This window comes from Cryptomeria japonica, chromosome 7 (assembly GCF_030272615.1).
Source record: "Cryptomeria japonica chromosome 7, Sugi_1.0, whole genome shotgun sequence".
Lineage (NCBI taxonomy): Eukaryota > Viridiplantae > Streptophyta > Pinopsida > Cupressales > Cupressaceae > Cryptomeria > Cryptomeria japonica.
The window spans coordinates 556437221-556451034 of NC_081411.1; the positions used below are offsets into that span (position 1 = coordinate 556437221).

At 34.7% G+C, this 13814-nt stretch overlaps 1 protein-coding gene and 1 pseudogene across 1 annotated transcript; both read right to left on the reverse strand.

Moving 5' to 3' along the window:
- Positions 1-132: 132 nt before the first annotated feature.
- Positions 133-8995, reverse strand: LOC131856846 (NAD(P)H-quinone oxidoreductase subunit 2 A, chloroplastic-like; annotated as a pseudogene).
- A 304-nt stretch (positions 8996-9299) lies between these two features.
- LOC131856270 (small ribosomal subunit protein uS7c-like) lies at positions 9300-9767 on the reverse strand. The gene has a single exon (XM_059207804.1). It carries the CDS (start codon positions 9765-9767, stop codon positions 9300-9302), a length of 468 nt encoding a protein of 155 aa, XP_059063787.1.
- Positions 9768-13814: the final 4047 nt, after the last annotated feature.

A 13814-nucleotide genomic window follows, 5' to 3' on the forward strand; every position in this document is an offset into this window, starting at 1 on the left:
AGTTGATTTTGTAATTAGAAGTTCATCTGATAATTTAAGCCTATTCCCTGCAATTTTAAGAATATGAGGGCAATTCTTACTTTTTTCAGTAAGCAGAAGATTTATAGAAATAAATTTCTAAAATAATGTATCCTAGGCAATTGCAACAATTGGATTCATTACTATTCCTAGTAAAGTAGATGCCATTACACATACAATCATACTAAATTCGATAGAATTTTTTGAGATTGAAGAAGATAATCTATAATTTTGCACGTAGGGAGTTATTTCTTTGTTTCTTTCAGTCATTAATAACTTAATTATTTTCAGATAATAATATATTGAAATAACACTCATAAAGAGCCCTATCGAAACTAATAAATAGGAACCTGCTTGCCATCCACATCAGAATATATAAAGTTTTCCAAAAAAACCTGCTAATGGAGGAATACCTCCTAGAGATAGTAGACATAAAGATAAAGACAAAGCTGAAAAAGGGTCTTTCATATATAATCCTACGTAATCCCAAATGTTATTTGTTCCTGACATAGACTGAATAATACAATACAAGCAAAAGTTCCTAATTCATAAAAATATAGAGGCGCATATAAGTTATCATACTTGCATATCCATTATTTGAGTCTTTATCAATTATTCCAATAAGGATATATCCAATTTGACCTATCGATGAATATGCAAGCATACGTTTTATGCTTGTTTGAGTAATAGCAATTAAATTTCCTAATATCATGCTAAGAATAGCTAATATTTCCAAAAGAAGATGCCATTCGTTCAATGAGAAATAAAAAATCATATCAAAAATTCTAGTGGCTAAAGCTGAAGTAGCTACTTTTGAAATAACAGAAATAAAAGCAACGACTGGAGTGGGGGAGTTAGAGTTGAAAAGAGGAATTCCCCCTCCTTTCTCTCATTCAGAACCGTGCATGAGACTTTCTTCTCGCACAGCTCCTAAGCGATAAAAAAGATTAGTGGATTCTCTCTTTTTTATTGTAATGCCCCGCCAGGAAACCCCGAAGGGACAAGCCAAAACACAAGAATAGAGTGCAATAATTTTTTTTTTTTTAAAGTTACACCACACTAAGATACAACAAGATATCAAAGATTTAGATTACATAGTAGAAGACATCAACTAACACCTAAGAAGTTTCCCAACGAGATTACTTAAATTTCACAATTCACTTAACTCACACAATAAATCCAATAAGCTGATTATCTTAAAAACGAGATAATTCTTAATCAGGATAATTTCTTTCAAAGATGGAAATATAAATCACAAGCAAAGATTCATCCATTAAGATCTATTCATAATCTTCATTCAAGCTTTTCATTTAAAATTACAAGCCATACATCTAATATTCTAACACACTAGAATTTCATCATATACATATGAGATCTTTTCAAGCATACTTAATTTCCTTAACAACAACTGAATATATTCCATTACTCTAAGTTACATTCTTTCATATTCCAATTTATTGCATTTAAAAGACGATTGCATACATGCATCTACAATAAATCTCATCTAAACCACTTATGCATTCGATCAAAAAGGCATTCAAGAAAGGACTGCATATAAGCATTTAAAGTTAATTCCATTTATTCACTTATCCATTCTAACATAAGCTAATCACACAAGATAAAGCTGAATAAAGGAAACATAAGAGAATAACATCACATAACACCATAATGATCTCGGAGTTCACCCCTAAAGGGCTACATCTCCGGGTCTGCTCAACTACAAGACCCCTCTGATAAATAATAAAGTTAAGAGTACAAGAGGTTACACCATTACAATCCGGCCATCAAGGCGAAAATAAACAATATACACACGACCACATCGGTCAATTAATACATAAACGATCCTTGAAAAGGAAAGGATCCAGCTGAACATAATCAAAGCTAATACAAAGGTCCAGAAGAGCATCCACAAGACTGAGCCATCACCACCCAAGGTCTAACATGAAACCGATACTCACAAGGGCAGAGACAAAAGGACGACCCACAAAGGTACTCCTAACAAGACAAACGACAACACACTAGCGAACGTAGGGACAAGTGTCATCACACAACCTGGTACGGTTACCATGGCAGGTCTTCATAGGTTCCGACCCCATACACTGGGTTACCCTGGCAACCTAATCCGAGCCTCTGGCCCATCCAAGCCTCATGTGGACCCACACATCCTCTCGTGAAGACAAGGATGGTGGTTTGCCATTTTAGGCCTTCCCACAACATGTCGAGTCTATGTTAGCACTCGTCCCATGTGTGAGGCACAATTATCTTACTTAGAGATTACATTCTAATCTACTGATAGGTTATCACTTATTAGACTCACTTTCAATGGGTTATCCAGCAGCCACTTTGGGCGCGACCCCCAATCGAAAGCCACTTTCCCATACGACACTAGACTACACTTAGACGAACTCAAAACCCAAGGAATACACATGGTCAGACGAACGGAGTTCAAGAAGGAGAGGACAACCATCTGGTCAAACACGAATCATCATTCGACACCTACACAAAGGATATGACCAAATATGACACAACCACAAAACAACAGTCAACTCAGAACCGAGGACAGAAATAGGTACCCCAAATCATTCCATACGACAGGGACCTATCAAACAAAGCACTCTTGCCATTTCATAATTTAAAAGCGAATACAGAAATTAAACTCGCAAAGGCAACATTCAACAGATACAATCTTTCTCCAAATTAATCTAGACATTAAATGTCGATCAAGATTTCCACAAAGTCTATATTAGATTGCAGTTATCTACCTCATCTAGGTATAGGTTGTTCTTGGTTTTCTAACTCTCTAAGGTTCATTGCATCGAACATACAAAAATACGCCATAACGAGTTCTTTAACCAATTTCACAAGAATATAATCTAAACAACCATTAACTAACTAATTAAGATATTTAATCTTCAATTAACATCATCATTGACGTACTGGTTCAAAATAAATTCCTACACATTTGCCTTCTCCAGAACCAATTTACACTATACAGATCAAGGAAATATACATATTTAGGGAAGCCAAATAAAGAAAATCCATTCCTAGATTAACAAATTGTTTCCATGAGCATTAAAGAAAATTACTAAAATTAACTATTAATTAATGAATATATTTAATAATCCACGATTAATTAAATATAACAAATTAATAATTAATAACGGAATTAACCAATTAAGTATTTAATTACAAAAAAATATGCATTAATAATAAGATAAGATTTGAATATTAATTATTGTATATTCAACCTTATACAATAAATTAATAACAAAATATCCTTGAATTATTAATTAGTGCCAATATTTAATCATAATAAAAAAAAACTTAATTAAAATATCAAACATAATTAAAAACTTAATTTAAAATTAAATTTAATAATACTAAACTATAATATATATATATTTTTTAAAAAAATATTAAAAAAGAACGTTTCTTCCTTTTTTTATACCAAAAAAAAAAACAAAAAAAAAACATAAGCATGGTGGAGGGTACCCACGTGGACCCCCACATGTGTGCCCCCCCTTGGAAGCACACACTGCATCCCATTGGGAGCACGCAGCCCCCATGGGAGAGCTGCTGTTCCCAAAGGGAGCACGCAGCTTCCCATGGGAAGCGCTGCTGCCCAATGGGCACGCAGCACCCCTCCACGTGGTGGGGTACTCTCCCACGTGGTTGGGGTTTCCCATTTTTTATATAATTTTTTTATTTTTATTTTATATTTATTTTCATTTTTAAAACAAAACTGTTTACTGTGTAAAACACAGTCTAAAAAAAATAGTCTCCCAGAGACTAACAGAATTTAAAAAAAAAACAAAAAAAACCAAAACCCCATTTGATAATTATATTTTTTTTAAAACACACAGCTTCAAATAAATTGAAAATGAGAATTTTCCCAGCAAGCATAAAGTTTCAAAACCCCAAACAATCTGAAGAATATCAAACCATAAAAATTTCTTCAACAAAAACCCATACTTGGCAAAATGGGTATTTAAACTCAATAACTCAACCATTCTTCCCAACAACATCTAATTTCTAAAAACGAATTTGAATTTGAAAATACCCAATGGAGATTTAAACAAGAGTTCCTCATGAATAGCCATTTCCAATTGATATCCAATATTTGGTTTTGAAAAAAAAAACAAGAACAATACAATCAGAAATCAAAGAGATGGTTCTAAATCCTACCTTATCTCGCATTCCTAGCAAGATCTGTTGAAGAGCCCCAACCTGCAACTCCAGGAATCCTTCCCCATCCAAAACCCCCAAATTTCATCCCAAAAACTTCCTCCAACAAAATATTTTCCAAAAATGTCCATCCTCCAAAATTTCCCAAAATTTTAGGTTATAAGGAAGAGTTGACCAAAATTCCATTTTTGAAATTAAAATTTTTATTTTAAAAAAATAATTCTTTTCTAACTATTACAACAATTAAATTGCTTTCCAATTAAAAATCGATTTTTCTCATTTAATTCAATTCACCCTTTCTAATTTCAAAAGCCAACAGAATACAATTAAATCTATTGCAATTAAATACAAAACTTTCTTTTTCGACAGCATCTACAAAATGCATTTAATATTCAAAATCAACTATTTAATTGAACTTACTCCCAATTAAAACGAGCAATCCAAATCAACGATAATCGCATAACGAAATCCCGATTAATCTAGTCCATTAATCTTTAATGTACGAACACATATTTAATCAAATTGAATACTAAGGACTAATTAAAGAATTTAACCATTCACACCAAGCACACAAATCGAGAAAGACAACCAAACTGACGACTCGCAAACCCAACCAAAAAGGGATTACCGACGGCGACTGACGGTGCTCACTTGAGCACGACTAAGGCCAACTAGGGTCTTACGACCACCTAATCCAACTCTAAGGATTAAAGAGTTACACTCAAACCTGCAAATCCAGGTGAAGACGAACCTCGCACTCATGCAGCATTGTACCTGAAATCTCCTGCAACCAAGAGTCATACATGCATACATATATAAAATTTAATGAAAACGTTAGCTCGATATTAATACCACGAAATAGGAACACTGAACAACTTGCATACAACTAGTGTGGGAACCACATCAACAGCTATGCATTAAATCAAACATCTGACTATAACATAATATTAAGATAAACTGAACAAGATTAAACTGAGATTAGAAATTGATTAGGGCAGGGGTACTACATTCTCCCCCCCTAGGTTCCGACTTACTCCTGGAAGTCGTAAGGCTAGATGGAGAACATGTCGTACGCATCAGCCTTGAAACTCATTCAACAAAGGTCAAATTGCACATAGAAATCTTTCCATAATCAAGTGAAATATTTATTGCAAAATCCTTTACAAACGCCATTATCCATTGGAAAGATACATCTAAAACCATACATTCCTTAAAAATATTCTAGGAATTATCCACAATCATAGCAAGGAAGCAAGAATTTTCTTCCTTTCATTACACCAAATTAAAGCATTACAAAGAGGTAAACAACAATTACCATAATCATCTATCAAACATGACAAGAAAACATGCCATCAAGATCAATTCTTTTACCAATACATCTTTATCATAAAATTTTATAACATAGAACTAGCTTAAAATATCAATTTCTACAACCAAATTAACTTTCATGAAATAAGAGCAACATAAATAACTCAATTGTTTACACTTGCCAGGCATATAAAAACCTTTCCAATGACTATGTCCCATAACATAGTGACAAGTTAACACAATTTACTCCATGATACAAATAACAACCATCCATATAACTGGAATGCATAACTCAAAAGGCCACATGTGAGCATGTCTAATGCTCGGTCAAAGATAACATGCACGATCAACATCTCTATGCCTGATCTCAGAACAACAATATGATCACAAATATCCAATATCTCACTCAAGGCTCGATGGTGCTAGGCACACCATAGCGGTGCTACCTTCCATACAAGACCTTTGTGAATATCCCTTGTTGAGCAAGGTGGTTAGCCTCCAAGAGATAGTCACCACACATAGGTAGGTAGTGGATCCTAGCTGCATCACAGCCTCACATACCCCCATCCTCAAGGTTCCCTACATCATCTTCCTCGCACACACTCTACCAAATCCGTATCATACGTCCTTGGAGAGGAATTTCACATTTCGACACAAGACCAGCATCCGAAAACAATAAGGATAAACCAGTTTAGCCACCAAAGTACAAATGAATAAAGATAATAAATCATCAATTCCAACAGTAAGGCAAGAAAATAATCCGGAATTGCAACACCAAATCAAAAGTGCAAAAGATCACAAGATCGTGGCTAAACCTTCAAAGTCAACGTAAAATAAATTGCTGGTCCCCAAAGAAATAATAAGAATATCACAATTGCACATAACATCACTATGTGACTAACATCTAGCCACCAACGAGGAAGGAAGGAACAACTGACTAGCTATTGCAGTAGCTCATCATGTGGTGCGACATAGTCACACTACCCACATGGCATGGCGGTGTGCACCTCGACATCACCTCGCATCACGTCGTCATGCGGCATGGCAATACCCCAAGCGGAGAACACACGCAATGGATGTATCCCGCATGGTAGTGTACCTCGCGAAAAAAGCACGCGCAGGTCACATCCCGCATAGCGACGTATCTAGAAGGATACTCACTGTAAGTCAGAGGTATACATGACTAGGGTCCACCCACATGCCCACCAACACATACTAACTGGCAGCACATGTGAATAAACCTACCTTTCATGAAGACAAGGCAAAGGATCCTCCAAATTACACCAACACCATACACAAGAATCACCATCCAAAAGCTCAAATAAAGGAGAGGAATAGGCTGTCACATATAAACCTATAAAATAGATTCATCAAAAGGGAAAGTATTGAGTACACCTTTGATACAGTTTCATAGTACAACTATATCATTCCTCGAAGTAGAGAAGCTAAAGTTGCTTCGCGCCGACATTACTCGTACGCCAATCCATACTATTCAAGGAACGGTCACTTTGAATACTACCCCTTAACATACTGAGTTACCCACAACCCGAGGTTTGGTACTCAGTAGGGAAACAAATAAGCAACATCACATAAACAGTATGGTTTCCCATACTCGTAGGCAACATATCCTCCATGGTTGATTACTTCACCAATCCATGGGCACATATAATAAGCATTGGTTTCTTACAATACACACGAAAACACCAGTACTGGTTTAGTCACATATACGGGGAGTACTTTTTTAGTACGCTAACATCTATTCAAGGAAGATTTTAATTATGCTTTCTATATAAATAACTGAATCAAGTTTACTCTAGATACAAGTACTGAAATTATTAACAATTCACAATTACATAAGGAAATAACATCATTCCTATATCTTTCTCAAATTTCACTAAGCATTCGTAACTAAATTACTAACTATGCAAATTCTTTTCCCAAAGAGGACTTTCATCTATCACTATGAAGCCAAAATGCAATAGTACAATTTCACCTATTTAATAAACATTCTATTTAAATCAATGCATTCTTTAATACCATTTCTAAAAATCTTATGATTAGGCAAAGAGAAGGGGAAGAGAGTTTGATAACCAAACTATTTCCTACAAAGACACAAGCTCAATCAAGATCACACTATAATATAAAATTTCTCACTATAAGCCTATCATTTAATTGCACGGTTTTCATTTCGCTACCTTCCTTGTGTATGTATAAGATTGAATCTATTCAATTGATAGAATAGAATCACTAATCCTTAACTTTCCGAGGAATCCTTACTCAGTGGTTATTATGGTAAATCCTTTTTTTTTTAAAGTTCAGCAGTTATGAAAGAATTAAAAATAAAAAATAAAACCATCTAATTTAAATCGTTTTGAATAGTCATGCGATGCTCATCTTAGGGTAATCTTTTTGTCGACGGATGCCTTCTTTTTTACACTCGTAGTTTTTGAAGAATGAAAACTTACTTTGTAGCATCTACGTAAAGAATAAAAATATTGTACACGCCATTAATTTGATCCTTTGTAAAAACTACCCGTAATAACTAACTTGTAAAAGCTATTTGTTGATTGAATCAAACAATTTAGTTTGTTTCTTAATTTGCTTTACCTTAATTGAATTCAATTTAATTTTTGGTAAAAGTGATGTCTTAGCCCAAGTGGGAATAACAGTCTTTTTTCCACATGTCTATAGAGTTTTTATAAATAGAAACATCTCTAAAAAAGAGATTTAGAAATGTCATAATTTGTAAAACGAATTGCACTCCTTCATATACATCGGGGGTCCATTGATGGAAAGGAACTAGGGAAAGCTTGAATGCAATTCCTACCGTTATAGATAGAAGTGCAATCCAAATTCCCGAAGAGTTATACATTTGTGTATTTATAAGACCATTGGCTATTTCTTGAAGTTCAATCTCTCCTCCAGATAGACCATATAGCCAAGAAAGACCATAAGCAAGAATGGAAGAACTTGTTCCACCCATAAGTAAATATTTCATAATAGCCTCATTAGACCGTACATCTCTTTTGGTATATCCAGATAATAGATAAGAACATAGACTTAAACATTCTAAAGATACGAAGATAGTTGTTAAATCATTAGCACCACATAAAAACATTCCTCCTAGAGTAGCTGTTAATATGAAAAGCAAAAACTCTGTTACAGCCATTTCTGTACATTGAATGTATTCCACGGATAGAGGAATACATAAAGTGGAACATAATAAAATTAGAAACCGAAATATTTTATTAAAATTGTTTGTTTGGAAATTACCAAAAAAACTGATTGTAGTTTTTTCTCTCCATTGAAATAGCAAAAAGGCTGTGCTTAGCACTAAACTGGTTAAAGAGATGAAATAAAACCAAGTTGTCTTTTTCTAATCAGAAATGAAGTCGATCACTAGAAGAAGGAATAGGCCGAAAATCAGGATACATTCTGGAAAAATGGAACTTCCATAGAAGAGAAGCAAATGAAATTCTTTCATAAAAATAATTTAAAAGTATTAATTGAAAATGAGTTTTTCATTTTGTCCGGATCATAATTTAGTAACTTCAATGAATCTTCGAGCAACATTTTCTTTCATTTACATTTCTATAAACTTGATGAATAAGATTGAATATTCATCCATAATCTCCTTATTATCATTTATCTACGATTTATTTTTCATTCTTCTTTTCCTTTCGTTTTCGTTCCAATAAAAGAAAATTTGGATAAATTTTGACAAAGTAAGTTTTCTTTTATTGGCCAAAATGCAACAAATCTATGGATCTATTTATATAGTTAGTGGGTTAATGGTAATGTGCAAAAGCTTTATTGGATTCTGCCATTTTATGAATCTCCTCCTTCTTGCGTATAGCATTGCCTTTCTCTCTGGCAGCATCCATTATTTCGTAACTCAATTTGAAATGCATATTTTGACCAGAACGTTTTCTGGATGATTCTAATAACCAATGAATAGCAAGTATTTTTCCTTCTTTCTTTTTTATTTCAATGGGAACTTGATAAGTGGATCCACTTACACGTCTTGATTTTACTATCAATTTGGGAGTTAATTTTTGTATTGCTTGACGTAGAACAATTAGTGGATTTTTCTCTATTTTTTGTTGAATCTTTTTTAGAGATTGATAAAAAATTCGACAAGCTAATGATTTTTTTCCATGTTTAAGAATACAGTTAACGACCATGATAACTAATCGATTATGATAAATTGGATCAAATTTCTCAATTTTCTTTTCTACAGTACTTTGGCGTGACATGAGTGTGAAAAAGGTTCATAAATTTATTTCATAAAGACTAATAATTACTTATTTTGGCTTTTTAACTCCATATTGTAGGGTGGATCTCTAAATGTATCAAAGATCTCCCTCCAAACCATACATACAACTTTCGTCGAATACGGCTTTCCACATGATTCCATCTGCATATATAAGATATTCATTCTTATGCATTCAAATTATGTTTACTCATTCTCATATTGAGTATCCGTTTCCTTTCTTTTGCTATGATTAGAAATCTTGTATTTTCTATATCTATACGATTAAGTCCTTAGGTTTAAAAAAAGAGTAAAAAAAAAAAAGAAGGTGTTTTAAATCGATGCTATTTGAATTGAACCTATTCCAAAAAGGTCAAGACATTTCCAATTTATATGTTAACACACACTACAATAAGGGAAAACTTATGAAATGAATTCAATACAATATTAAACCTTAGACATATAATATCCTTACAAATTAGTTTGTTTTAGCCTGCTCTAGTCCCCTTACAAAACGTTCGTTATTAGGTTAGCCATAAACTTTACATGTTTTTAGCAATTGACATGGCATCATCATAAAATGATACAAATCTTAGATAAGAATATACAACGCACTAGAACACCCTTGTTTACGATTTTTTACTGAGACAACATCTAAGATTCCTCGAATTATGTGATATTTAACACCGGGCAAATCTTTAACTCTTCCACCTCTTACTAATACTACAAAATGTTCTTGTAAATTATGGTCAATACCAGGTATATAAGCAGTGATTTCATATTTAGAGGTTAATTGTACTCTGGCGACTTTACGTAAGGCAGAGTTTGGTTTTTTAGGGGTGATAGTGGAAAAGTTGACAGTAAAGTTATCTTTACTGCCACTATACAAAACCGTACATGAGAATTTCTCCTCATACGACTTCTCGTTCAATTCTTTTGAGGACATTTTTGTTTTTCGAGTATTCCCTTTCTTCATTATGGAAACTTGATTGGGCAGTTTTCCTGTTTTAACACGAATGATTAGTATTATATATATATATATATATATATATATATATATATATATATATATATATATATATATATATATATATATATATATATATATATATATATATATATATATATATATATATATATATATATATATATATATATATTGTAACAAAAAAGCTCTCCGAATCCTTCGGGATTAATTCTTCATTCTCTACTAAAAAGAATGAGAGTGACAATCTTTTTTTTATCCATTTTTGTTATTAACATGCTAATTTTTTATTTATATCTCGAAATATCATTTTTTTTTTTAATCACAAATTCAATTCAAAATTGATGGGTTAATGTCAGCTTATCCATGTAGTAATGCATAATTTAACTAGGAATCGATTTGATGAAAGATCTTTACTTTTGTGCTTTAGTTTGGGTGGCATGGTTTGGCTGCTCAGGATTATTTCGATGGCCTATGATAAAATGGTATCAATAGATATATAGGTTCCGTGCGGCTATGCGCGCCAATCGACAATGTAAACCAAGAAAGTCTAGGGAAAAACAGTTCTTTTTTTTTTTAGTCTATTATGCGAATCTAAATAGAATAAGTCTATGCAAAATAGAAGAAGCAAAAAACTCTATGCCTACTAGGTTACATAGTTTAGTTACAAATTTTCTTTCAATAAAATGTCAATCTATAAATAGTTATAGAATGATTCCATTCTTTTTTAACAAGGTTTTGAAAGAGTATGAAAACAAGATATAACTTCCAGAGAATAATAATATAGTTTCATTTTCGATTCTTTGGGAATGAAAAGTTCTTACAATTTCCCTTCTAGATGAGGATAGGAAAGGGATATAACTCAGTGGTAGAGTGTCACCTTGACGTGGTGAAAGTCATCAGTTCAAAACTGATTATCCCTAAATCTAATGCGAGTTCTTCCATTTTTATTTCTGTTCGCTCTTTTTTATATTGTGAAAAAAGAGGCTAGGGGGTTTATATTTATAGTGTATTAAATGTAAATTTAATTTATTTAATACTCACCAGAAAAGATAAAGTAAAACGTATCATTAATACGTAGCAAAGTGTTAATGAACATTCTATCCTATATATGGAGTACAAAAACTCATAATTTCACAGTATTCAATATATATATATATTGAACCCTAATAATGGGTATATGGGTTGAAACAAATAATACAAATGACAAAAAGTTTTATCAATTAATGTCTTTGTTTGCTATTACTCTATCATCTTATAACGTTAGTAGTTAGGATGATATTAGCAAAATTGAGCAAACAAAGACATTGATTGATAAAAAACTGAAAGATACTCATTATTTAGTAAACAAAATGAAAGGATATTGATAAACATCTTTCTTATAAGAAAGATATTATATAGATGATAGATAATTCGTAAATCGACTTCGTCCACGAAGAAGGGAACTATAAGTAATAAGTAATGAAACTCTGAATTTCATTGAGAGTTTGATCCTGGTTCAGGATGAACGCTGGCGGCATGCTTAACACATGCAAGTCGAATGGGAAGTGGTGTTTCTAGTGGCGAACGGGTGAGTAATGCGTAAGAACCTGCCCTTGGGAGGGGAACAACAACTGGAAACGGTTGCTAATACCCCATAGAATTAGTACCTCTATGAGGTAGGCTGAGGAGCAAAAGGGAGGAATCCACCCAAGGAGGGGCTCACGTCTAATTAGCTAGTTGGTGAGGCAATGGCTTACTAAGGCTCCAATCAGTAGTTGGTCTGAGAGGATGATCAGCCACACTGGGAGTGAGACACGACCCAAACTCCTATGAGAGGCAGTAGTGAGGAATTTTCCGCAATGGGCGAAAGCCTGATGGAGCAATGCCGCGTGAAGGAACAAGGCTCACAGGTCGTAAACTTCTTTTCTTGGAGAAGAATAAATGACGGTATCTAAGGAATAAGCATTGGCTAACTCTGTGCCAACAGCCACGGTAAAACAGAGGATGCAAGCGTTATCCAGAATTATTGGGCGTAAAGTGTCTATAGGTGGCTTTTCAAGTCCGTCGTCAAATCCCAGGGCTCAACCCTGGACAAGCGGTGGAAACTACCAAGCTAGAGTATGGTAGAGGCAGAGGGAATTTCTGGTGGAGCGGTGAAATGCGTTGAGATCAGGAAGAACACCAACAGGCGAAAGCACTCTGTTGGGCCATCACTGACACTCAGAGATGAAAGCTAGGGGAGCGAATGGGATTAGATACCCCAATAGTCCTAGCCGTAAACGATGGATACTAAGTGCTGTGCGTATCGACCCGTATAGTGTTGTAGCTAACGCGTTAAGTATCCCGCTTGGGAAGTACGTTCGCAAGAATGAAACTCAAAGGAATTGACGGGGGCCCGCACAAGCGGTGGAGCATGTGGTTTAATTCGATGCAAAGCGAAGAACCTTACCAGGGATTGAGATGCCGCGAATCCTTTTGAAAAAAAGGAGTGCCTTCGAGAACGCGGACATAGGTGGTGCATGGCTATCATCAGTTCATGCCGCAAGGTGTTGGGTTAAGTCCCGCAATGAGCGCAACCCTCGTGTTTAGTTGCCATAAGAGTTTGGAACCCTGAACAAACTATCTGTGTTAAGCCGGACGAAGGTGAGGATGATGTCAAGTCATCATGCCCCTTACACCCTGGGTGACACACGTGCTACAATGGCCGGGACAAAGAGTTGCACCCTTGCAAGGGCAAGCTAACCTCAAAAACCTAGCCTCAATTCGGATTGCAGGTTGCAACTTGCCTGTATGAAGTAGGAATCGCTAGTAATCATCGGTCAGCCATACGGCGGTGAATTCATTCTCGGGCCTTGTACACACCGCCCGTCACACTAGGGAAGTGTGCCATGCTCGAAGTAATTATCTTAACCACAAGGAGGGAGATGCCCAAGGCACGACTAGTGACTGGAGTGAAGTTGTAACAAGGTAGCCATACTGGAAGGTGCGGCTGGATTACCTCCTTTTCAGGGAGAGCTAATGCTTGTTGAGCTCATACACTGTTACGCTTGCGAAAGAGAGCAAGTGACACGAGGATCCATCTGC